The sequence below is a fragment of the Diceros bicornis genome, chromosome 34 (assembly GCF_020826845.1).
Source record: "Diceros bicornis minor isolate mBicDic1 chromosome 34, mDicBic1.mat.cur, whole genome shotgun sequence".
Classification (NCBI taxonomy): Eukaryota; Metazoa; Chordata; class Mammalia; order Perissodactyla; family Rhinocerotidae; genus Diceros; species Diceros bicornis.
The window spans coordinates 24,438,803-24,464,492 of record NC_080773.1 but is presented as its reverse complement, the minus strand read 5'-3'; the positions used below and the strand labels follow the sequence as shown (position 1 = coordinate 24,464,492).

General features: G+C 50.4%; 1 protein-coding gene across 1 annotated transcript; it reads left to right on the top strand.

Moving 5' to 3' along the window:
* Positions 1-1,106: 1,106 nt before the first annotated feature.
* PLEKHA4 (pleckstrin homology domain containing A4) lies at positions 1,107-25,581 on the top strand. The gene is made up of 20 exons (XM_058529850.1): positions 1,107-1,616; positions 2,075-2,164; positions 3,320-3,427; positions 4,768-4,840; positions 4,954-5,054; positions 5,213-5,322; positions 6,172-6,387; positions 6,757-7,036; positions 7,550-7,624; positions 8,460-8,507; positions 8,640-8,720; positions 8,885-9,034; positions 9,988-10,086; positions 12,234-12,374; positions 13,603-13,702; positions 13,774-13,850; positions 23,033-23,194; positions 24,107-24,165; positions 24,587-24,699; positions 25,008-25,581. Exons 2-20 carry the CDS (start codon positions 2,081-2,083, stop codon positions 25,268-25,270), a joined length of 2,340 nt encoding a protein of 779 aa, XP_058385833.1. The 5' UTR covers positions 1,107-1,616; positions 2,075-2,080; the 3' UTR covers positions 25,271-25,581.
* The last annotated feature ends 109 nt before the right edge of the window (positions 25,582-25,690 follow it).

Here is a 25,690-nt window from a genome sequence, read left to right as displayed (position 1 = left end):
TCCAGGCAAACGCCTTCCCTCCCCAATTTAACCAGCAGGTCCCAGTCTAGACTCTCCCACCTTCACGTCCTCCCCGGTGTGGGATAGTATTATTGTTTCCATTTCGCAGATCAGGAAAGTGAGTCTTGGGAATGAGGTTACTTGCCCAAGGTGGTCACAGTAGAGTCTAGATTCATTGCAAATGAGAACAAGAATGTCAGCACTCTGAGGGCAGCACTTGGCTTTGCTCCGTGCTTTCTTCTCAGTGCCTGGCACACAGTAGGTGCTCAGCAAATATGTAGTGAGTGGATACTAAACCAAAAGCTCAGACCCCTTCCTGGCCTCAGGCACAAGATTCCACTCCTCAATTTCACCTGCTTCAAACTCATACGAAAGCCTTGTTTTTACACAAACTCAAATTCTTGCTGGGTAGCATCAATGAACCTCATGGGAGGTCTGCCACAAGTTCCAGGCCCAGAGACACAGCCCCAATTCCCGGCCCTTGCCGCACCATCCCCCCTTCCGGGTCCACAATTCTTCTCAAAATACGCCCTGAACCATGCTTCCCTCCTAAGGGGGTCATCCTCAGTCTAGAACAGAATTCTCACCTGGATCTGAGGTGGACATCTGACCCTGGCTACTTGACCCTGCTCTAGCCAGAATCCAGGATCCAGGGCCACTCCCTCCTCCCTGCAGGACTGGGACCCTTCCACTCAAAGCCACGCTTCCAGACCCCCGGCTCCATTCACAACTCAGGAGTCCTGCTTCCTGGCTCACACCTGCTCAGGTACCCAGAAATCTGAGCTCCCACCCCTTCCAAGATCCAAGCTACCTCCATTCAGGGGGCCAATGACCCATGCCCCTGATGACAACCAGCCCACCGGGGCCCTGGAGTCCACGCCCACCTCCTACTCTCCAAACATTTAGGAATCCCAGTCTCAGCCCTTATGGGACCCCGGCTTTCCAGGCCCCCACCGCAGCAGGGACCCAAGAGTCAGGGGGGCCCCAGCCCCTCCCCTCAGCTGTGGGGGTAGCTGAGCCAGGGGGTCAGGCTGTGGTGGGGAGGCCAGGAGGGGCGGGGTCAGCCGGGATTGGGAGGGGAGACAGCAGCGTGGGCGGCTGGCAAACCAGCAGAGAGGAAAGAGAAACTGGGAGAGGGAGGAAGAGAGAAAGTGAGAAGGAGAATCTGGGAGAGAGGAGGAGACAGAAGACCTGGAGGGCAAGAAAGAGAAAGAAAGAGGAAGAGATTGTGAGGGGGAGGGAGAGGGAGAACGAGATGGAGACTTAAGGAAGAGACTCTCTGAGTTCGGGGGAAAAAGATTTGGACAGAAACAGAAAGATTGGAAGAGAAAGTGATACGGGGGGCGAGGGAGAGAATGAGTGACAGAGAGACTAGAAGAGACAGAGATTAGAGAGACAAAAGGTGAGATTGGAGACAGAGACAGCCGAAAAGAAAGGGAGAGTGTGAGAGAAAGAGAGACTATAAGAGACAAGAGACAAAAAGAGTGTGAGGGAGCAGGTGAGAAGCAAGACTGAGGTCTATGAGAGGCAGCACCTAACAGACGGAGAAGGAGGGAGACTGTGGTCCCAGCACCCACACAGCCCTCTTGCTCCCTGTTGTTGGGACCTCAGAGCTGGTAAGTTTCCTGGCTGGGCTGGGAGGGGCTGCCTGGGTTTGCATTCCTGGGTGGTGCCCCAGGGCTTGGCAGGGGTGGTTTAGGGGTGCATGTGGGAGGGCAGGAGACAGGTAGCCGGGGGCAGCCGGAAAGAGGCAGGGCATGGGGGGGTCCCTCAGCACAGAGAGGGTCAAATTCCTGGCCAGAGGGCAGAGGGCGAGAATAAAGGACCCCCTATTCTCTGTCTTGGGCTGCAGACAGCTGCCCCCTCCCCGCAGCTGCCAGTGCCGCCCACCTCTCTTGGCATCGCTCTTGGTATGCGGTCTGGGCCAGGGCCTCCTCCAACCCCCCAGGCCCCGAACAACAGGCTCTTTCTCCTCAGCCTCCTCCTCCGACCTGCGAGCCCCTGACCCCGTCTCTGTCCCCAGCCGGGTCAGCTGCAGAGATATGCACACAGTCCCTTTCTTTCTCTCCCCAAGCCCTCGATGGAGGAGGGCAGACCTCGGAGCAGCCTCAGCCTAGCCAGCAGCGCCTCTACCATCTCCTCGCTGGGCAGCCTGAGCACCAAGGTTCGAGCTTCTTGGTGGAGCTGGGGGGCTAGTGGGGGGGGCGGGGCTCTGGGCTGCCCCATCCTCCTGTTTCCTAGGCCTGGGTTCAGCGCCACCCTAGGGACTCTGGTTGTTAAGAGCAAGGATCCTTAGCAACGAGGTCTCCCAGACCTAGTAAGGTCCCAAATTGCCCACCAGTTGTAGCTAGGAATTCAGAGCCACTCCCAACTGTCCCCACCCCTCCTATTTTCCTAATTTGAAGCCAGAGTAATAACTCGGCTTGACTCTGGTTGCTGAGATAGGGCCACTCCCCAGACATGAGCCCCGCCTCCCCCCAGTAACTCAGATGTGGTGGCTACTCTTGATTAGGACTGAGAACTCCCTGGCCTGTCTCTAGCCATCCCATCTAACCAGCTCTGAAATCCGATAAGGAAAGACCTTTCTCTGACAATAAGACCCCGTGAGGCCTGAGATAGTTGCATCCTAAATCTTCACCCCAGCCCAAAGTTCAGTGATGACACTTATTTTCTTCTCCTTCTGTCATTCTCTTCACTCATGTCCATTTTCCCGAGTTCAGAATCCACAGATTTGATCCTGATCTTGGTCAGTACCATCCCCAAGGAAGGGCATCCTGTGGGAATCTGGCTGTGGATGCCTGAAATGCTTGTGTGCACAGGAGAGGGGGCTCCATCTGTTGGGAGAGGTTTGGAGCCATCTCTCTACCGTGGACATGGTTGCTAAGGGATGTCACTACCCGGCACTGAGGTGTCCTTCGATTCTGGCCGACCCATTTCCAGGGACTCAGCATGGAGGACCCTCCTGATGATGAGGCCCTCCCAGGCAATATTTCCAGTTCGGATCCCACAGGCTGTCCTACATCCCTGACTCTGGTGGCCAAGGGCATCCTTTCCTTGGCAGTGGACTCTTGATTCCCAAATGCCTTCCCCATCAGCCAGTAGCCTCTTCCTTGCCTCCGAACACCTCCGTCTGCCCATCCAGAGTGTCTCTCAACTCTGCACGACGCACACGCAATTCCGATCTCGAAACTCAGCTCCCTCCTTGACCTGGTTTCTAAAGGCAGCCAAGTGAGGGCCTCAGGTTGCCTGCGTCCCGCTGCACCACCTCCCCAAGCCCATCCCGAGGCCTTGTTCACTTCTGTTCTCCTTCTCTCCTCAGAAGCCCACCCGGGCAGTAAGCAAGGTCCACGCCTTCGGGAAGAGGGGCAATGCGCTCAGAAGGGATCCCAACCTCCCCGTGCACATCCGAGGCTGGCTTCATAAGCAGGTGGGGTGAGCAGGAAAAGGGAAAGGACACCCCCGCTAGAGGCTGTGCCCCTGGCTGTCTGCTGTTTCTCTCCTTCCAAGTCTCCAAATATGTTTCTTTTTTTCCTATCACTACTTCTCTTATTCTGCCATTGTTTCATTCATCCACTCATTCATTCAGTGACGACTTCTTGAATATTTACAAGGTACCAAGCCCTGGGGCACTTATGCAAATAAGACAAACAAGTGTCTATAGTACTGTACATTCAAGATGGGGGTGGGGCAGGGATGGATAATGAATTCATACATATAAATAAATGGACTCGATGGTTTCAGATTGTAGGAACTGCTGCGAAGAAATAACACGGGGATGTGCTCAAAAGTGGCTGAGGGATGAGAGCTGCGTTTGACTGTTGGTCAGGGAAGGCTTCTCTGAGATGACATTTGAGCTGAGAACTAAAGGACAAGAAGGACCCCTTCATGCTAAGATCTGGGGGGCAGAGGGAATCCGAGAGCGAAAGACCCTGCAGCAGGTCAAAGCTTGGTGTTTGGAGTGAGCCAAGGGGGGAGAGAGGTTTGGCAGGGCAGCCATTCTCAACGTGTCCTGGACCAGCAGCATCAGTGTCACCTGGGAACATGCTGGAAATGCACATTGTCAGGTCCCACCCTGGATCTACTGGCACAGGAGCTCTGGGGACGGGTCCCAGGAACCTGTGTTTTAACAATGCCTCCTGGTAATTTTCATGCATGCCCAAATTTGAGATTCTCAGCAAGCCAGTAAACTAGGGTAAGGAATTTGAGATTTATTCTAAGCGTGATGATAAACTTTGTTTTGAGCAGGGAACTCACATGATCTGCCATAATTTTAAAAGATCATGCTGGGTTCTGTGGGAACGGATTGAAGAGGAGAAGAGGGGCATAGGGTTAGAGATGGTGGAGCAGTTCAAGCAGAGATGATGGGAAGACAGGATTGGGGTTACGGCCTCTCTGTCTCAGGCTCCAGAATAATCGGACCAAGTCTGGAATATAAAGCCGCTACCCACATGTGGTACAGTATCTCGTTCCAACCTTCCTGTAACTTCTCAGTCCCCAAGTGACAGATGAAGGTCCTAGTGGAGAAATGACTTGTTTAAGGGCATAGTGGTGGGGCTAGAAGACACACTCAGGTTGGGCTGTATCCAGAATCGATGGCCTTTCAACCACAACGCTCTGGCTTCCAGTTCTCCATCTGAATCTATTGCGTCAAACATGCGTCTCTGCTACTTTCCTCTCTTTGGGTCTCTGTCCCCAAGTGTCACTGTCTCCTTCTCCTTTTTTCCTCTCCGCTGTACTCAGGCCTCTCCTCCCAATCTCTCTCCCCAGGACAGCTCCGGGCTCCGGCTCTGGAAACGCCGCTGGTTCGTCCTCTCTGGTCATTGCCTCTTCTATTACAAGGGTCAGTGCCCAGCTGGCATGGGGTAGGCGGGCCCCCCTCCCACCATCCCTGTCCTCTAGGTTCTCAGCCTCCAGATCCCTGTGTGATCCCTGACCCCAGCCCCTCTTTTGCAGACAGCCGCGAGGAGAGCGTCCTGGGCAGCGTCCTACTCCCCAGCTACAGTATCAGGCCAGATGGGGCAGGAGCCCCCCGAGGGCGGCGCTTCACCTTCACCGTGAGTCTCTCCATCGCCCATGGACACTAAGGCACTAGGCCATGGGGGCAGGCATTGGAGCATCCATTATTGGAGATAAAAGATATTGACCAGGGTCCCGGGCGTCTTCCTTTTTAGAAGTCCCGGGCGTCCGGGTCCCCAGCTCTCTCTTCCCGCAGGCGGAGCACCCAGGCATGAGGACCTACGTCCTGGCCGCTGACACGCTAGAGGACCTGCGAGGCTGGCTACGGGCGCTGGGCCGGGCCTCCCGCGCAGAGGGGGACGATTGGTGAGTGTGGGTCCATGCCACGCCCCTAACCCTGTACTTCCAATCCGAGTCCGTCTAATCATCCCCAACTCCGCCCCTTGAGGCCCTGCCCCTTCAACGGCCAATCACTCCTCTTCTAGCTAAGGAGACTCCGCCTTTCAGGCCCCACCTCCAGGAACGTCATCTCTTCCAATCAGCAAAAAGTATTTCTCTTCTAAGCTCCGCCCACCATTTGGTCCAGCCCGCCATCAATATTCCACACTCTCTGATTGGGTCCCTCAGAAGTCTCCACTCCCTGGGGCTGTCACCTAAACAATGTCAGATATAAAAAGAAAAGCTTCAGGCTGTCTGTCCCCGCATGCCCGTTTTCAGGCTGGAGATTTATAGTAGTCTGGGGCATTGGGTCCAGCGACCTGGATGGACCTTGTGGCCCCGCACAAGTCCCTTCACACTCCGGCCTTAGTTTTCCCAACTGCACAATGGGGACAATGATTTATATTGCATCATCTCCCCTTTTTTCTGTGTAGCTCCCTGTGTCCTTACCTATGAATCGAGAATAAGGGCTGTCATGGGGCTGGCCCGGTGGTGTAGCGGTTAAGTGCTCATGCTCCGCTGCGGCAGCCCTGGTTCAGATCCTGGTCGTGCACAGACGCACTGCTTGTCAAGCCATGCTGTGGTGGCGTCCCATATAAAGTGGAGGAAGATGGGCGCAGATGTTAGCCCAGGGCCAGTCTTCCTTGGCAAAAAGAGGAGGATTGGTAGATGTTAGCTCTCGCTGATCTTCCCCACAAAAAAAAAAAAGAGAGAGAGAGAATAAGGGCTGTCATGAGTTTCAAAGGAGTGATGTCTTTTTCTGTGCCCACTCGCTAGTGGGCGACCCAGGTCACCTGCACGTCCCCAGTCTGGGGAGGGCCCTGGCGGCCCCGGTGGTCCCCCGGAGGTGAGAAGAGGGGAAGAGGGGCGCAGCTCAGAATCACCGGAGGTGGCTCGGATCTCCAGAGGTCGTGGCCGACCCGGGCTGCTCGCTCCCAGCCCTACGGCCGACCTCCAATCTGGACCCCGGATTCGGAGGACAAGGAGCCCAGAGTGAGTTGGACTCGGGAGTCTGGGACGAGAAGGTTCTATAGGGCTGAGCTTCAGAGGGAAAACGAAGTTGGGGGCGTGGCCTGGGAAGGGCGGGGACTAGCACTGATTAGGGGCGTGGCTTAGTACTTTCTCCTGGGACTGTGAGTTGCTGGGTCTTGCGGGGTCAGAGCCTGTAGGGGAGAAGTCCTAAGGAGGAGATGCCACAAAGGAGGAAATTATTCAGGATCTGGGCAGTAGAGGAGGGTTCTACTCTAGAGGGACAGTGAGACGTACTGAAGGGAGACACTATCATACCTGAGGCTGACTTGGTGGGTAGTGGGATGAGGGCACTCTAGTTGACCCAGTTCCCCGATTCTCTCCTCCCCACAGCCTGTTCACTCCCCTCTCTCGCCCTCCCTCCCCTCTGAGCCTCCCCCGGCCCCGTTCTGCTCCTGCACGCAGACCCCCTCCCTCCTCAGGTGACACAGCACCCCTTGGCAGACCCCATACCCCCCTGAGTCGTATTGATGTCCGGCCTCCCCTGGATTGGGGCCCCCAGCGCCAGACCCTCTCCCGGCCCCCTACTCCCCGCCGAGGACCCCCCTCTGAGGCTGGAGGAGGCAGGCCCCCCAGGAGTCCCCAGCACTGGAGTCAGGAGGCCAGAACACAGGTGAGCAGAGAGGTGATGGGGAGGGATACTACATCTCCCATCAGTCCTCAGGGCTGTCTTTTCAGGCTCGTCTCTGGCGATTACTCCTTAAGCATTATGGGGATTGTAGTCCAGAATACACTACTCCAAGACAATGCTGTGAGGGATAGTTTGGATTGCATCTGCTTTGTGTCTCCAGTTTATCTTTCCAAGTTGGTCACCTACTATTTTCTCTGAGCGTCCTGGGATTGTAGCCCAGAATATCCACAGCTAACCACAAATTTGAGAGTGAGAGTAGATTGCAACTTCCATTGGCTTCTGGGACTGTTTAGCCAGGCTTGTCCATTTATTATCATCGTCTCTGTCCCCACAGTGGCACACAGCTGGAGAGCAAGTAGTTGAGGAAGTTGTGGGGGCCCAGTGCGGAACCTCAAAGGGTCTCCTAAGGCACTTCAATTCTGGACACACCCACTCTAATATATATGACTAAGACATGCCGATTTCTAGACATCTCTATTTCAGTATTCTTCCCAGGTCCCCTCTGGCTCTTCCACATATCTCCAGCTGCCCCCAAGACCTCCTGGGACCCGGGCTTCCATGGTTTTATTGGTAGGTATCCTGGGGCACCTCCAATCTGCCAGAGGCCCCTCCCTTGCTTTCTTTGCTATGGAGAATGTCATCTCCTGGATGAATGTGCCTAGAGAAGATATTTCAAGGTCCCTGGGTAGGTGCTTCTGTTAGTTTCCTAGGGCTGCCACAAACTGGGTGCCATACATAGAGAATATCTCTCCTTTCATTCATATCATCTCCTAGGTCTTTTATTTGAGTTTTAAAATTTTTCCAGAGAGATCTTATGTGCTCTTAGTTAAGATAGCTCCTAAATTCCTGATAATTTTTATAGCTATTTGAATGGTATTTTCTTTTCTTTTTAAGTCATAGTTTCTAGGTATTGATGGTGTAGAGATATGCTATTAGTATTTGTAGCTTCATCTTGGGCCTGGCATCCTTGCTGAATCCTCTTATTTGTTCTAATCGCCCTTTGAATCTGTTGGTTTTTCTAAATAATAGTTTTATCCTTCCCCTTCCTGTCTTTACACTTCTTTTTGTTTCCTTTTTCTTATCTTCTAGCATTGGTCAAGATCACTAATACTGTGTTAAACTGCAACAGTGGTAGTGAGCATCCTTGTTTTATTCTTAATCATAAAGGAAATGTCTAAATTTTCTCTGTTAATTGTAGCATTTGCTATAGCTCTTTGGTAAGAGGATCCACTAGATCCTTCTAAAGCCAAGAATTTGGCAATTGGTCTACTAAGGTTTGCTGAAGCTTAGAAGAAGCTAATAAGGAGACACGTGTCTGTCAGCAGAAACAGGGCTTGGCTCAGCACTGGGCTACAATAACGACCTGTCTGTCCACGTGACCCCTGGCTTTTCTTCTTCTCCTCAGCCAGGTCCCCCCCTGGACTCAACCTTCCAGCAGAGCTTGGAGACAGATGTAAGTTCTCCCTGATCCAACCCCTGCTGAGTTCCCAGAGTTGGGGAGAGAATGCTCTAGATGGGGATGGGGGAGTGGTAGGCGGAAGAGCCGGAACTGGTCCACACGTAGCTCCTGTTCTCCTTTCTGCAGACTCTGTTGACAAAGTTGTGTGGGCAGGACCGGCTCCTGAGGAGGCTACAGGAGGAGATAGACCAGAGGCAGGAGGAGAAGGTACCGGGTTCTGGGATGGGGGTGGGGACACCTGGTTTCTCTCCACCTGCCTTTAGCCCTTCCTGATCCCCAGCATGCCCAAGGATGTGGGAGAGTTTCTCTTTTCTCTCTCCCTGGGGCTGGGTGTGGCTTCAGAAGTCTAACCACCTTCCCTCTCGGTGCAGGAGCAGCTAGAAGCAGCCCTGGAGTTGACCAGGCAGCAGCTGAGCCAAACAACCAGGGAGGCTGCGGCTCCCGGGAGGGCCTGGGGGCGCCAGCGCCTCCTGCAGGACCGACTGGTCAGTGTGAGGGCCACTCTTTGTCATCTGACCCAGGTGAGCATCTGGGAAGGGGCATTTCCTCCCAGGAGACCCCCAGGACTCTACAGGTTGTTACTGAAGGGGACCTACCCGCAAAGGCTCTTGGGAAGGTAGCTCTTGAGAATTCCCCCCTCCCCGAATTTTAAACCAGTGATCTTGACAGTCCTAGAGGGTGAGGGGCAAGCAGCCAAGAAACAGCAGAACTTAATTTAGTGGTTTACGAGGGTGAATTTGATATGGGCTTCCTAGCTTTGGGTCTCAGCTCCTACTCATAGTAGCTGTGTGACCTTAGAAAAGTTACTTAACCTCTTTGGGCCTTAGATGCCTCTTATATATACTTGAAATGATAAAAATAGTATTTACTTCATAGAGTCATTGTTAAGATTTTGTAAATATACGTAAATGAATGAATGAATGACTATTTAATACTTAAGTACCTGGTATATGGTAAACAATAATTGTTAGCTTTAATTATTATTATCTGTAAAATGGAGACATTTATACAATAGTACCTACCTCACAAGAATTAAATGAGAGCTAAGAACAGTGCCTACCACATGGTAAATGCCTATTAAATATTAGCAGCTGCTATTGTTATTATTATTATTGATATTGGCAAGGAGGTTTCTGCTGCCCAGGGGTGCATAGGAGCTGTGATCTTGGCTGTTCCAAGAATTCATTAGATCTGTAGACTCTGCTGCCCTAGGGGAGTGCAGAGGTAATCCAGAGGATTCAGGGGAAGCTGTTATTTGTCTACACCAGCAGCTCATTGGAATGGCAGGTTCCATATAGACACTGGGGTTCCCAGTAGTTGAAGCAAAGGGGATCTTGGGAACTGTAGTCCATATACCTCCTGGGCACCAGGGGCCAGGCCTCTCTTCCTCTTCCTCAGCTGGGAAAAGATGGAGTGGGGGAAGTTCTGGTGGGTGGGCAGGCTAATCCCGTGTCTCCTCTTTTTGGGAACTGAGGAACGAGAGCGGGTTTGGGACACATACAGCGGCCTGGAGCAGGAGCTGGGCACCTTGAGAGAGACCCTTGAGTACCTGTTGCATCTCGGGTCCCCCCAGGTACGTCCCTGCCCCAAGCCCCACCCTCCACTTTAAGTTCACTCTGATACCCTTCTGGCATTTAAGCCCCTCCCACATAATCTAAGCCCCTCCCACTTTCTCCCAAGCTCCTCCTCCTCTGTCCTTTCCTTTCCTTTTAAACCTCTTATTGTAGTTAAGACCAAGCCCTTCATTTTAAGACCTACCTTCAGGTTCAGAACCACTCTCCCCTCTGGTTCTAAATCTCTCCTGAATCCTGTTTTGAAGCCCTGCCCTCCGTGTCAAAACTCCACCCCTCAGCCCTGTCCCCTGCAAGTTCATCTCTTACATTCTGTCTCCTAACTTTTGCTGTTAAATTTATCCTTGGGAGTTTCCAGTTCTAAATCCTGTCCCTTGGTTCAAGACTCACTCCTGAGGTATAAGCCCCATTGCTTAGTCTCAGACCCACTTCTTCACTCTAAGCCTAGTAGTTAAGTTTCTAAATCACATATCTTTAATTAAAAACATTGACTTCTTGATGGCCCAGTGGCATAGTGGTTAAGTTTGCATGCTCTGCTTCAGTGGCCCAGGGTTTGTGGGTTCGGATCCTGGGCATAGACCTACACCCTGCTCATCAAGTCATGCTGTGGTGGCATCCCACGTACAAAGTGGAGGAAGATTGGCACAGATGTTAGCTCAGACACAATCTCCCTCAAGCAAAAAACATTGACTTCTAGAATTAAATGCATACTCACAGATTTAGGCCCCACCCTCTTCATGCTAAACCCCTCCCACTTCTTCTTAAAATCCACCCTTCAACTCTAATCCCCCACCTATTTGTGTTAAACATCACTCAAGCCATTAATATGTGAAAAGAACAATACATCACAACCAAATCAGGTTTATTACAGGAATGCGAGGTTAATGTAACACTTGAAAATCGGTCCATGTGTTTCACCACATCTAACAAAATAAAGGAGGAAAACCACATGATCATCTCAGTAAATGCCGGAAAAACATTCGACAAAATTTAACATCCATTCATGATAAAAGCTCTTTGCAAAGTAGGAATAGACAGGAACTTCCTTAATCTGATAAGGCATCTATAACAAACCTGCAGCAAACGTTATAGTTGGCAGTGAAATATTGAAAACTTTCCCCCTGATATCTGGAATAAGACAAGGGTGTCTGCTATTACCAGTTCTGGTCAACGTTATACCAGGGTCCTAGACAGGACAAGTGAGCCTGAGAAATAAATCAAAGGTATAAGGACCAGAGAAGAAGTAAAGCTGTCTTTATTTACAGATGACATGATTGTGTATACGTAGAAAATTCAAAATAATCTCCAGATAAACTATTAGAATAAGCAAATTCCGCAAGGTCACTAAATGCAAGGATAATATGCAAAAATCAATTGTCTTCCTGTCTGCTAATACCAAACCATTAGAAAATAAATATTTATAAACAGTAGTGTTTGTAATTAACATAAACAAACTAAATCTCCAGGAAGAAATTGAATGAGAGATATGTAAGACATCTACTCTGAAAGCCACAAAACATCAATGAGAGAAATTAAAGAAGACTTCTATAAATGGAGAGATATACCATATTCATGGATAGGAAAAATACAATAATGGAAAGATGGAGTCTCCCCAAGTTGATTTCCCCAGTGGGGATCAGCAATCCCAATACAGATCCGGAAGATTTTTATGTGGAGATTGACAAGCTGACTCTAAATTGTATCTGGAAGTGCAGAAGGCCAAGAGTAGCCAAGCCAACTTCCAAGAACAAAACCAGAGGACTAACACAACTGGCTGTTAAGTCTGACTGTAGAGCTACAGTTAGTGAGACAGTGTAGTATTGACACAAGGTTAGACAAGTGGACCAAAAGAATAGAATAGGGTATTCACAAACAGACTCACATGTATTTATATGGTCACCTATTTATGAGAGAGGTGACACTGCAGAGCAGTAAAGAGAAGACAGTGTTTATGATAAATGGTGGTTGGTCAGTAGGATATCCATATGGAAATGGAAATCCACAGATATAGCCTCCATATGCACACGTAGTCCATTTATGACTCCATAAATATAGTCCAGTTGATTTCAGACCCTTTCTGTGGCCTATCAACTTTAACCCTCCTTGCATTTTCCAGCCTTTGAGTAACAAATTCCTTTCCTCTCCCCAGGACAGAGCGTCTGCTCAGCAGCAGCTGTGGATGGTGGAAGACACGCTGGCGGGTCTGGGGGGCCCCCAGAAACCACCCCCCCACACTGAGCCTCACTCCCCATCCCCCGCACTCCAAGGCGAGGAGTCCTCAGAGAGGGAGGTGAGATTCACACACTTGTCTCCCCACCCCCAGCTTCCTGCCCTATCTGCGTCTGGCCCGGCTCATCACCCACTTGTCTCTTTCTCTCTCCCTTGATCAGTTAACCAACCTCAGGCAAGTATCTTAAGCTCAGGGAGCCTCTGTTTCCTTATTTGTTAGATTGTGATCATGGTCCAGTGGTGGTGTGCCAACACCTCCCAAGAGCCGCTAGCGTGCATCTCTTCTCAATTCTACTTTCTTTCTTTTTTTTAAATAATTTTATTTATTTATTTTTTTTCCCCCAAAGCCCCAGTAGATAGTTGTATGTCATAGTTGCACATCCTGCTAGTTGCTGTATGTGGGACGCGGCCTCAGCATGGCTGGAGAAGAAGTGCGTCGGTGCGCGCCCGGGATGCGAACCCGGGCCGCCAGCAGCGGAGCGCGCGCACTTAACCGCTAAGCCACGGGGCCGGCTCTCTCAACTCTACTTTCAATGATGTCTTATTGGTAGCTTGAAATTCACCACGGTGGGAGTCTTTACACCACAGAAATTGGCAGACACTACCAACGAGGGCTCTTTTCTCCCAGAGAGACATTTGTTAAACATTTACCAGACACCGCTGATCATAACCCCCACCTTGAAGGATTCTGTAAGAAAGGGAAATCGTGACTGGAAAGTGCCTGACACAGAGTAGGCCCTGAGGAAGCAGGAGCCACGATTGTCATGGTTGGGTTAGAGCCGCTGGTAACCCTGACCGTCAGATCACATATCCAGAAGACCTGGGTTCAGATCCCAGCTCTGCTGTCTTTGTGCCGTTGGTTGTTGATCTCATTCTCTGAGTCTCAGTTTCCCCATATGTAAAATAGGGATAATAGTAGCTGCCTCGTAGGTTGATTGAGGGGATTCAATGAGATAATGCAAGTGAAGTGCTTAGCACAGCGCCAGATACATAATCATTGTAAAACTTGCCCTTATAAGCCTTGCCGTGTGCCAGGCGCTGTTCTCAGTTCCTTACATGTATGAATTCAATCTTCATATCAAAAGGTGAAATATGGCCTGGAGAGGCAAAGTAACTTGCCCAGGGTCACACAGCTAATAAATGGCAGAGCTGAGATTTGAAACCAGGTCGTCTGACTCCTGGTTTTCAATCTTAATCCAACTCATGCTGTGTCCGAATTGCTAAATGCTTGAAAAATCATAATGATAATGATAATGATAATCATTATTTCCCTTTCCCAACCCCTCCAGAGCCTGGCTGAGTCCTTGGAACTGAGCTCATCCCGCTCCCCTGAGACTGACTGGGGGCAGCCCCCCGGGGGCGACAGAGACCTCGCCAGCCCTTGCTCAGGTGAGTGTCCTGGGTTGGGTGGGACTTGCTGGCACCCCCTGTCCTCACCAAGTCCTGTTCTGCCCTTCCAGGTCTTGGGTCTCCAAGGGTCTCCCGGGCTTCCAGCCCTGAGGGTCGCCGCCTCCCTTCCCCGCAGCCAGGAACCAAGGTAGGCGGTCCATCTGGTCCCCTCAGGTCCATCCTGTAACCCTTTGATCTGACCGCCACCGACCCCCCACTCTTGGGGAATCAGCTGGGAGAGAGGAGTTCTAAGGCCTCACTCCAGAGCAGAGAGAACACTATTTGTTAAGAGCACTGGGATTGGATTTTGTCTCTGCCACTTCAAAGCTGTGTGACTACGGGTCAGTTATTAAACCTCTCTCTGCCTCCATTTTCTCATCTGCAAAATGAAGCTAATAGCAGTGTCTACTATCTAGAGCTGATGTGAGGATCCGAACTAGATGAATGCCCATCAAGGGTTGAAAATAGTGCCTGGATAATAAGGACTCCATTCATTCATTCATTCAGTCATTCATTCAACACATATGTTTTAAATATCCTCTTTGCTATCCAATAATGTAGCCAGTAGCCACGTGTGGCTATTTCAATTTAAATGAATTAAAATGAAATAAAATTAATTCACTCGCACTCGCTGCATTTCAAGTGCTCTATTTGGGCAGTGTAGATATAGAACATTTCCATCTCATGGAAAGTTCTATTGCATAGGGCTGTTTAGGCACCCAGACGCAAACATGAACAAGATGAGAAAAAAAATCCTTCCCTCATGAATCTGGCATTCTAGTGGATGTCAGAGGCAGAAAATAAACAATCAATTTACTATACGTTTTTATATATAATATGTGCTAAATAAATAGAAAAAGGACACAGGGGTTTGGGATGCTTGGGGAGGGGTGCAATTGTAAATGGCTTGGTCTGGGGAGCCTTCATTTAAAGGTGATGTTTGAACAGATACCTGAGGAGGTGAGGGAGCGAGACTTGGGGATATCTAGTGGAAAAGCGTGACAGGCAAAGGGAACAGCCTTTGCAAAGGTTCCGAGGCAGGAGAGAGCCTGGAGTGTTGGTGGAGCAGCTAGAAAGCCAGTGTGGCTGGAACCGAGTAAGCGAGCAATGAGGAGAGGGGTGGATGTGAGGACAGACGGGTGATGGGGGCGGATCGTGCTGGGCCTTGTGGTACAAGGTGAGGAGGTTCCCTTTGACTCTGAGCGACCTGGAGCCAGGGAGGGTTCTGAGCAGAGGGACGTGAGTGGGAACTGGCGCCCTCTGGTGGCCGTGTGGGAAACAGACTGTGGCGGCGAGGGCTGAGGCCGGGAGCCCAGTGAGGAGGCGGCTGGGAGAGTCCGGGAGGGAGATAACAGCAGCTTCCGCTAAGTTAGAAGAAGTGGAGATGTTGAGAGGGAATCAGATTCTAGATATATGGGGCTTCAACCCTTATCCAAAACCCTTGGGACCAGGAGTGATTCAAAATGCAAAATTTTGCAGATTCTAGACGGGTAATAGGGCGCATATACTACGTATTATATTAACCTCCAGCGGCGTCTTGATCAAACACGTTGACGTTTTATTAATAAAATGTATGAATATTCATACTAAATGGGATAAAGGCTCTAAATAGTATCTCAATTTAAATGTCAAAATTTTTTAATATAGCAGTGAACTACAAAATGAACGAGTCAGAGTGGAATAAAATAGATCATACATATCAGGCACTTTTTATTTCTAAGGCAAAGGTTTAGTAAAACATGATGTTGAGCCAGCCCTGATGGCCTAGAGGTTAAACTTTGGCTCGCTCTGCTCCGGCGGCCTGGGTTTGGTTCCCAGTCGTGGAACCACACCACCCGTCTGTCAGTAGCCGTGCTGTGGCAGAGGCTCACATGGAAGCACTAGAAGGACTTACAACTAGAATATACAACTATGTACTGGAGCTTTGGGGAGGAAAAAAAAACAAAGAAGGAGACTGGCAACAGATGTTAGCTCAGGGCCAATCTTTCCCAGCAAAAAAAAAAAAAAAAAAGGCAGAGGTGCTGGCCTGATGGTGGGGTGGTTAAGTTCTCGTGCTCTGCTTCAGTGGCCCAGGGTCTGTGGGTTTGGATCCCAGGTGCAGACCTACATACGACTCATCCAGCTATGCTGTGGTGGTGTCCTACATACAAAATAGAGGAAGATTGGCACAGATGTTAGCTCCGGGCCAATCTTCCTCACCAAAAAAAAAAAAATCATGTCACACGTCCCAGTGCAAATGAAGCCAAATACCTCAGTGGACATGTGCAGTCAATGCTCATGGCATCTGGTGGCTTGAGGACTTTTCGAGACAGGGGTCATTGGTCAAGCCATCAGCGCCATCATCGAGTTGGAGTCAGACACCTGAGGCAGGGCTAACAGGGGGAGCCCCTGGGGACAAGGCAGGTGGCCTTCATAGAGTTTCTGGCCGTGTCATCTGCTCCTTAACAAAGTGTCTTGCCTGGGCAGTGTCCCTTTAATTGAATAAACTGGTTAGTATCTCTTAGACACTGATAAATATACAGTGTGGAAAGTGAGCAATGAACTGATCACCCAGCTCACCATTTCATCCATGGGGAGTTATTTGTCTGTGTCCCCAACTCATCAACGTCATCACTGTAATCCCCTCACGTTTCTGCATCTCACACCGTGTCAGTGGCTTCTCATCCCCCAACGAGTGCCCAACAGGCCGGTTGTTGTCAGCGTCCAGTAGGAGCTTCCACTGGTACCTGATCACCTTGGGCATAAATAACACAGTGCAGCTTTGTCCTTTTCTCATCAGTGGCACCACATCCGGGTGCTTGAGGACTTTGCAAAAAGGCGATGCTTGTGTTTTCATCTGCAGAGTCATCCTCGAACATCGTTGGAGTCCTAAGTCTGTGTTTGCATTTCTTTGCGATTATTTATGAACCTCGTTCCGAGTATTAGCAGCTGCAAATGTGGCATTTCTAAGAAGTGTTGGGTTCTGAGTTCCTGATACCTGCAGCCAGTATACAGGACTTTTTTTGTATTTTTTTGAGGAAGATTAGCCCTGAGCTAACATCTGATGCCAATCCTCCTCTTTTTGCTGAGGAAGACTGGCCCTGGGCTAACATCCATGTCCATCTTCCTCTACTTTATGTGGGACGCTGCCACGGCATGGCTTGACAAGCGGTGCGTTGGTGCGTGCCCAGGATCCAAACCTGCGAACCCCGAGCCGCTGCAGCAGAGCGCGTGCACTTAACCGCTATGCCACCGGGCTGGCCTTACAGTTTTTTTTTTTTTAAGAGTTGGTGGTGTTAGTCTTGCTCTTCAGGGAGTGTAAAATTCCATGGTTACAAGCTGTATGTAAAGATGCCACACGAGGCAGAAAGCTAATGCCCCCCAGATACCACTCTTCACAAGACATTCAGGAAGGAAATTTCTAGAACATTTGTTCAGGAACCAAAACTTAGCCATTTTCTTCCAGTCTAGCTTGTCTGCAATGATCTCATGCTGCTGATCACAAAGTGATTACTGAACTCGTCCAGAAAGACTTGTCTGGGTACTCATGATTTCTAGTTTGCATAATAATGCCCAGGAAAATTATAGACATGTTCCAAACATTTTGGAGGTTGGCTGTTTCCAGGCACTGCCAGCTGTGTCTTGTGTGTGCCTGCGGCTCTAGCACACCCAAGAACAGATCACGTGAGCCTGACATCCTTCCAGCCTGTCACTGTCATCTCTCATTGCTGTTGGTGATGTTTTTGTAGAAGCCCAGCGTTGCTATGGAGCTGTTTTGTCCACAGTATACATTTTTCCAGAACTCAGTTTTCATCAGATATTATCTTAGCAAACTCATCAATGTCATTCGTCATCTGCAGATGCTCTGTCACTCCGGATATTCAGGTTTTTTACATCATATGCCTTTTCGGTGTTGCCAGTCAGTGCTCACGATTAATATTCAGGTCTTTGTGGAATGTTCCTAGCTTATTTCTTGACCAAAAGCCAGTCAGGGGCATCCACTTACTTCTTCATCAACCTGCAGTCCAGGTCTTCATGTTTCGCCTTCTGCAGAGTTTCTCTATTTGTCATCAGTTTCTGGTCATTATTGTCCCCATAAAACTTCCACGACATGTCTTTCGGTTTATGTCACATCACATTCAAGGGTATCTCGTGGGTCATGTTCACTGAGATGTCCCAGCAGATGCTCCACAGTCCTGTTCCTGAAGTGATGCTACCTTCTCAGCTCTTGGAAATGACAGATGTTTCTGTGGCCCCTTTCTCCCTATCTTTGGGGCTATCTTTGGCTCTTTTCAACATCTTCAGAGAGCAATTAAGCCGGAAGTCACGAATAACAAAAAAAGCAAGAAAATAGCAGTGGACAGCAGAAGCTTGGGTGATAGAGACTCAAGTGACGTCATACATACGACCACCAGGTGGATATTGGCACAAAATTTAGGAAAACAAATGTCAATTTTCAGATTTTTTTTTTTGAATTACAGATAAGAGATTTGGGGAGCTGATTTTGAAGGTGGAGCCCACAAGATTTCCTGGCAGGTTAGAGATGGGGTGTGAGGAGTCAAGGATGACGATAAGGTTCTTGGCCTGGGCGCCTGGAAGAATGGAGTTACCAGGCAGGAGATGGGGTGGGAGTGGGGCGAGGTAAGGACAGGAGTTCAAGTTCGAAAACGTTAATTAATTCTGAGCCTCATGTTTGCGATTCTTCTCACCGGCGCTGTTGTGGCTCTGGCCTTTTCTGTACTGGATTTTTTCTGGGCGCTGTGGTTCCTGAGCTGAGTCAGGCCGGATCCCAGGCATCGAGGAGCTTCTGAGATAAACACGGTCAGAACAGAGGGAGGTGTATGGTGTGATGGCGAAAGCACAAGGCATTGGGGCACTCCGGAGGACAGCTACCAGACAGCCTGGTCACGTGGGGGATGGTTTCCTGGAGGCAGAGAGACCTTGAGGAATGAGTTAGAATTTACCAAATGGGGAAACAGGGGAACAGCTCATGCAAATGTCCAGACTGAGGTTGGGATTTAGGAAGCCAGGGCCTCTGCTAGCCTACAGGATGCCTTTTTTGTGAATTAGAGACAGGCACCCCTTCTGTGTGGGTGGAGCATGGGTTGGTCAGTGGAGGGCTCAGCCCTTGGGCAGTGAGCAACCCATACAACTGTACATGGTCTCTTGGGAGCACAGAACTCTGGTCTCCAGAACTTCTGCCTACTGAAAAGTTGTTCAATTGGGGTCAACGAACATCATCTCAGACCCTTTTTGAGTGCCGAGCCCCACAACGCTGGGTCCCCAGACCAGTCCCTATTTTCAAGGGCCTACACTTTTTTCTTTTTTTTTGGTGAGGAAGAGTGGCCTGGAGCCAACACCTGTTGCCAATCTTCCTCTTTTTACTTGAGGAAGAGCAGCCCTGAGCTAACGTCTGTGCCCATCTTCCTCCATTTTGTATGTGGGATACCTCCACAGCATGGCTTGATGAGCAGTGTAGGTCCACACCCAGGATCCAGACCAGTGAACCTGGGCCGCCAAAGTGGAGCACACGGAACTTAACCTCTATGCCACCGGGCTGGCCCAGGACCTACACTTTTGAGTTGAGTTTGCTGTGTAGTGAAAGTGCATGAAACCCCTATTTTTTCTATGGCTTCCCCCATCCTGAAGCTGGAAAAGGGTTCCTGCAGAAAAAGTACGGCCTGTGGACTTGACAGGACCATTCTGATGGGCACTAAGACATCAAGACCAATCCAAGTAGGGTGTCTGGGGGCCAGGGAGCTGCCACTGTCCCCTTCCCCCTAAGCTTTTAGGTGTGGCCACTGCAGGAAGAAATCCCAAATTCCTTTATTTGCTCACCATGCTTTTCTCGAGGCCTTCTAGGGGCCAGGCCCTGTGGAAGGTGTTGGGGACCCGGCCAGGAATTAGCGCTGATTCTCCAGTCTGAGATGGGAGAGGCACAAACGCAGTCCTCATACATACCCGACATGGTTAAGTCATTTCACAGGGGGACTCGGAGCACTGAGAAGCCTCTTAAAGGATAGGTAAGCCGAGTCTGGATGAATGAAAGAATGGTTTGGCCATGCAGAAAACGGTAGTCCAAAGAGACAGAACCGTGAGGTGTCAAAGAAAGAGGCTCCTGGTCTGTATCAGAAACAAAGCTGAATTTATTACTTGCTTACGCAGGACGGACCAATTCTTCTAAGCTACACTCTCCCCCAGCAAAGCTGACGTCATCTAGCATGGAGTTCAGCGATTGGTGGGCTTTCGGCCAGGAGTGTTTAGGGATTGGTGGACCTTAAGCCGCGGAAGCTGTGTGTCTGTTGCTGATTGGCTGATGCAACACGGGGTCGTCTCTGATTGGCTGGCTTTCAGAAGCGCCATTGGGGTGCGTTGCGATTGCTCGATCAGATTTAAAAGCATTTCTGGTGCTGCCTTCTCATCGTGGATACAAAACAATCAATCAGGCCTTTCCTAGGAAGGGAGGAACTTTGTAATTCTCAGTGGTGTCTGCAAAGGACCTGGATTGTTGGGGCTGTTCCGAACAACAGTGGTCTTGGGAATTGCTCTTCCCTCCCCCCAACCACGTGGTTCCGAGGGCTGCCACTGTCCAGAGCTCAGGGGGTGTGTAGTGAGTTCCGGGGGTTTCAGAGCTGAGCACGGAGGATTATATGATCACGAGGTGGCAGTGGTACACACGAGCTTTATTTGGTCCATACTTTGACAGGTTTGCCTGTGGGAGAAGTCCCTCACAGATGAGACCCTCCAGAGGTTACTGCCTGGGGGCCACTGCCCAGAAGGGGAACGGGGCAAGGGAAATCTCAGGGGAGAGGGAGATCCGAGAAGGGGCTTAAGGGTCTAGGTGATGTCGGCGCAGTGGTAAGGTGGGGAGTCCCTGGGTCAGAGAGCTCCAGAGAACAGGAGCAGCTTGGGGTGTTTTAGAGCTGCAAGTTTATGTTATTTTCTGATCTATAGTGAGACGCTTATTCATTGCACCACTGGCCTACCAGAAATTTACCTTATCTATGGCGAGCGGATGTTAGGCAAGGTTTTGTGGAGTATTCAAAGCAGGCAGGCTATACATGGCTAAAATTATCTGCCTATCTGGGCTATGTTTAAGGCAAGTGGATGTGTAAAAGTTGGAATTTGGCGAGAGCAGGCTTTTGGGCCAATGATCTGGCTGCTGTGAAGAAATAACATACGGCCGATATACAGGGGCCATCATTTTTATAACAGGTGGACGTGTCACTCAAGATTGGCCAAATTAGAGTAAACCAGAGTAATCTGCTGGGATTGGACCTACAATGAGCAGCTGATCCAAGCTGGCTCCATAGAATTTTCTAGTTGGAGACTGCAGCTAAGAGTTCTCTTCCCTCTGATTTTTTTTTTTTTTTTTTGCTTAATCAACAAATTTATTGTCTTTCGAAGTTCCATAGGCTAGAAATCCAAAACCAAAGTGTCGGCAGCGGCATGCTCCTTCTGAAGGCTCTAGGGAAGGATCTGTTCCAGGCTTCTGGTATTCCCTTGACTAGTGGAAGCATAACTCCATTCGTCATGTGGTGTCCTCCCTGTGTACATGTCTGTGTCCAAATTGCCCCCTTTCCTGAAGGATAACAGATGTGTGCAGCCAGATAGCCCTATCGGCCCGTTTCCTGCCTGTAGCATCCTAGAAATCTGACAGCCTTCCTTCATTTCGTCCCCTGTCTGTCCCCTTCAGTTCAAGCTGGCAGCATTTCTGCTGAGATGATTTATAGGATCCACATGTCACATGCCTAATCTCTTAGCAAACAGGTTGTCCAGCCACACCCTTGGCGTTCTTTCCAGAGCATTCTCTCTCATTTTTTGCAATCTGGATAGGCTGAGAATTTTCCAAATCTTCAAGTTCTGGTTTCCTTTTGGTGAACGATATTTTCTTTGATTTATCTTTGTCCTCCTTCGTTTTAAGTGCTTAAGGCTAGAAGTCCATGATCTGGGTGTCAGCAGGGCCATACTCCCTCTGAAGGTGCCAGGGAAGGATCTGTTCTGGGCCTTTCTCCTGGCTTCCGGTAGTTCCCTGGCTTGTGGCAGCAAAGCTCCAATTGTCACAGGGTGTTCCTCCTGGGTGTGTCTTCTCTCGGGTTTTGAGGGCAAGACAGAGCTCATCAAGTCCTCTCTCAGGCCAACCCAAACTGATCCTCTCAACAGTTTAGTTACTACATCTCATTCCTCCTTTTGTTGTTAAAATTGTCTTTCATCACACGTGTGGGGGAAGGAGAACTATTCCTCTACCCTCTAGGTCCTTCTGGCTCATCTAAGAATTAAACTGATGTGAGACAGAATAACAGGAGAAAACCAAACAAAGTTTAATAACATGAATACGTGGCAGAAACCCAGGAAAACTGAGTAACTTGCCAAAATGAGGGAACCACTACCTTAAATACCATTTTCAGCTAAGGACAAAGGAGGATGTTGGGGGTAGTGGTTTGGGACCTCAAAGGGGAAGAAGGCAATTTACATGGAGATGGAAAGGCAAATGTTTGGTAAACAAATGTTTGCTGGGCCATCTATAGACAATGAGACCCAAGGGAGAGAACTTTGATAAAAATGGGCTTAGCAAGGACCCTCCCAGTCTACCATACCCAGAGTTATCTGTGGTCGTGGCCTGTCCTGGGACAGGCCTTCCTTTTTTAGGCAGTTAGGGGAAAGTCATAGTTTCGTTTTGAGTCTTTTTTTATTAAAAAATAATCAAGCCAGCGGGTAGAGTTTGAGTTTGAGCGCTCTGCTTTGGTGGCCTGGGTTTTGCAGGTTTGGATCCCTGGGGGCAGACCTACGCGGCTTGTCAAGCCATGCTGTGGCAGCGTCCCATATAAAGTAGAGGAGGATGGGCACAGATGTTAGCCCAGGGCCAATCTTCCTCAGCAAAAACAAAAAAACAAAAAAAGAGGAGGATTGGCAACAGATGTTAGCTCAGGGCTAATCTTCCTCAAAAAAAAAAAATAATCAAGCCAAAGAGACACATTTTGGCATCGCAAATTCTGATCCCCAACACAAGCAACCCAGGGTCCTGACTACTAGTGTGAAGAAGCTTCATATATCTAGGGGAGTGTGGGTGTTTGTTAGGCTGGGGCTTTGGGTTCAAATAGGGTGGCTGATGGGGTTGAGGCCTGAGAGGTGGGTAGGGAATAGGCCACACAGGACCTCAAACACCGTAGTCCTGAGGGTGCTTGATGGCCGTAAGAGGATGAGAGCAGCATAATTCTGGGTGCAGAAAGATTCCTCTGAGGTCCAGTGGAGAACTTTCTAGAGAGGGCAAGACTGGAGACAGAGAGGTTCAGGGAAGAGATAACGTGGAGGCCCAAGGTTGGGGTCTCGAGGTGTTTCTCATCTCCCCAGGCTCCCGTGCCCCGGCCGCGGATGAGTGCTCAGGAGCAGTTGGAGAGGATACGCAGAAACCAGGAGTGTGGACGGCCGCTCCCTCGCCCGGCTTCCCCTCGGCTCCTCACCCTGAGGAGGACACTGTCCCCAGCCAGACGCCAGCCTGACACGGAACAAAGGGTGAGGGGAACTAGGGGTGCGAGGTGGGGCGATGGGGTGGTAGCGGGTCTTCTGCTCCTAGTTAGAGCCTCAGTTTCCCTCTCTGTAAAATGGGGATGTTCCCTACTTCCTTACCCAGAACTGGGTTTCCAGATTTGCCCCAACTTTTACTTGAGCTGAAATCAGCACTCTGGCTCCCCTAGCCGTGGGGAATGGAAGTGGGGTGTGGTAGGGGGTGGGGCAGAGACAACATCTCCACCTCATCAGCATTCTCCCTTCAGCGTGGAGGTCATAGGTCTGGACTGGAAGCCCAGTGTTATCAAAGGCAAAAATAATTTTTTTTGAGCAAGTAAGGAAATCGATTTTATTCATGCTATTGCAGTGGGGGAGAGCACCCCAGATCTTAAGATCAGAGTGTCTTGGTGGGATGGTTTCATCTTAGACTTTTCTAGGAAGGAATTAGACAAATCATAGGTGGGGTGATTCAAGATTGGGATTGTTTTTGTAATCGGGGGGCGTCTCTGTCAGCTGAACACCAACCGTTTATCTCTGTGTCTACCTAGTTTTGGGGAGACAAACAGTTCAGCTAATCATTTGTGAGGTAGAGAATGTGAGTTTGGAGGGCCTGTTTCTGGCCTTGTCATAGGTAAACAAGGGGTGCGGGGTGTCATCTGAGTCTTATCTAAGACATATGGAGAAGAAGGGTTCTTGTAGTAAGCCGTTTCCCAGAACACACAAGCTTGCGTGTGTGTTGGGGAGTGGAGGGGTGGGGCGGGATCTTAACCTGTTTTCCAGGAGCGCATGTAAAGTTACACATTGTCAGTGTCTCCGGGGGCAATTTTATCCCCTCTCTGAGCCCCCTTCATTTCACCCTCAAAATGAGAACGTGGGGACTTCCAAGTGAGGAATTCTAATGCCCCAATTCCTTTGCAGCCTGTCCCAGGACACTCAGGAGCCCCGAAATGGCTCAGAAGCTCCGGGTCCTGGAGCAGGTAGGGAACAGGAGGGCGCGGCCAGGAGCAGGGAAATCCATTTGCCAAAGGGGAAGGGAATAGTAGCACTATTATTAATGTCTCCTGAGTACTGAAGTGCAGGTCGCAGAACCTGTTGGAGACGCTTGAGTTCCTGGGCCATCAGAAAGCCCTAGATCCGCAGTGAGAACTGCAGTTTCCAAAACTGCAAAACTGGGTAGATATCACACTCCGCTCCTCCGTCTGGAAAACCGGTGAAGTCTAAGAGCGACTGGACTACAAATCCCATAATGCACGCGTGCTTTTTATGAGGGCCGCGCCATGTTTAAAGACCTTTAGAGACACGTGCTAGGGACTACAACTCCCAGAAGGACACGCGCAGCACGGAGGTCCTCTCTGTACTGGATAATTGTATACGTCCCCCAAATCTCTTTTTTTCTAGTCCAAGGAACACCACCCCTTATTTGCCAACATCCGAAGGTCACCGGGAGCGAGTCCTCAGCCTCTCTCAAGCCCTGGCTACTGAGGCATCGCAGTGGCACAGAATGATGATAGGTGAGGAGGGGCTGGGGACTTTGGGCTCCTGGGTTTTAGAGAAGAGGGAGCCAGAGGCCTGGAATCCTAGGTCCTGGTGGGGAGGGGTCTGAGGGCGGCTGGGAATCCTTTGTCTTGATGAGGAAAGAGCTAGACGGGGCTTGGAAATTCTAGATCCCAGGCGGGAGGAGATCGGGATCTAGGGCTACTGGGTCTGGAGGAGGGTACTGAGAGGTCGGGACTCCTGGGTCTGAAGGAGGAAAAGTCTGGGGGTCTGGACTCCCGAATCCCAAGGTTTGCCATTCTCATTCCCCAATCGTCCTCTCCAGGGGGAAATTTGGACTCCCGAGGAGACCCTGTTCCCCCTGCGCCGCCGCCTCCGTCAGACCCCACGCCCCAGGTGTCCTCGGCCCCAAGATCTCCTCCACTGGCCAATTCCCGCTCCACCGGGTTCTCCCGCCGAGGTAGTGGGCGCGGCGCAGGCCCCGCCTCCTGGGAGTCCTCGTGGGATCCTGGGGCCGCCCCTCCCGCCCTGACGCAAGATGAGGGGGCGTGGCCTCTGCGAGTTACTCTGCTGCAGTCCAGCTTCTGACACGCCCAAACGCGGCAGCCAATCGGAGCGTGGGGGCGTGGCCTGGATGTACCGCCCCGAGATCTGGAGCCACTCAGGGCACCGGGGGGCGTGATCTAGTCCCCTCCGGTGGCCTGCCGGCGAGTGGTTTCGGTGGCCAGAGTTTGGTTTTCCCAACACTTGTCCAAATTCGGATTAAAACTTTGAACTTTTAGTCAATAGCTTTCTTTGTGTCTGTTGTGGGGTCTCTGAGGGGCGGAGCTGGAGTCTGGACTCCTGGGTCCCGAGGGAGGAAGGGACAGGGACCTCAGACTTGTAGATCTGAGGAAGGAGGGGCTGGAGACCTAGATTCCCGGGTCTGAGGGAGGAGGGGCTGGGGCCAAACTTCCAGGCTTCTGGTCTTTCTGGCAACGCCCCCCAGGGCCGGGCTTCCAGGATCCA

Excerpts from the sequence above, each read along its gene's own strand:
- PLEKHA4 (XM_058529850.1), top strand. The coding sequence starts at position 2,081 with ATGGAGGAGGGCAGACCTCGGAGCAGCCTCAGCCTAGCCAGCAGCGCC. Across the intron at positions 5,055-5,212 it reads GGCGGCGCTTCACCTTCACC|GCGGAGCACCCAGGCATGAG; the intron begins GTGAGTCTCTCC and ends CTCTTCCCGCAG. Across the intron at positions 13,851-23,032 it reads CCCCGCAGCCAGGAACCAAG|GCTCCCGTGCCCCGGCCGCG; the intron begins GTAGGCGGTCCA and ends TCATCTCCCCAG.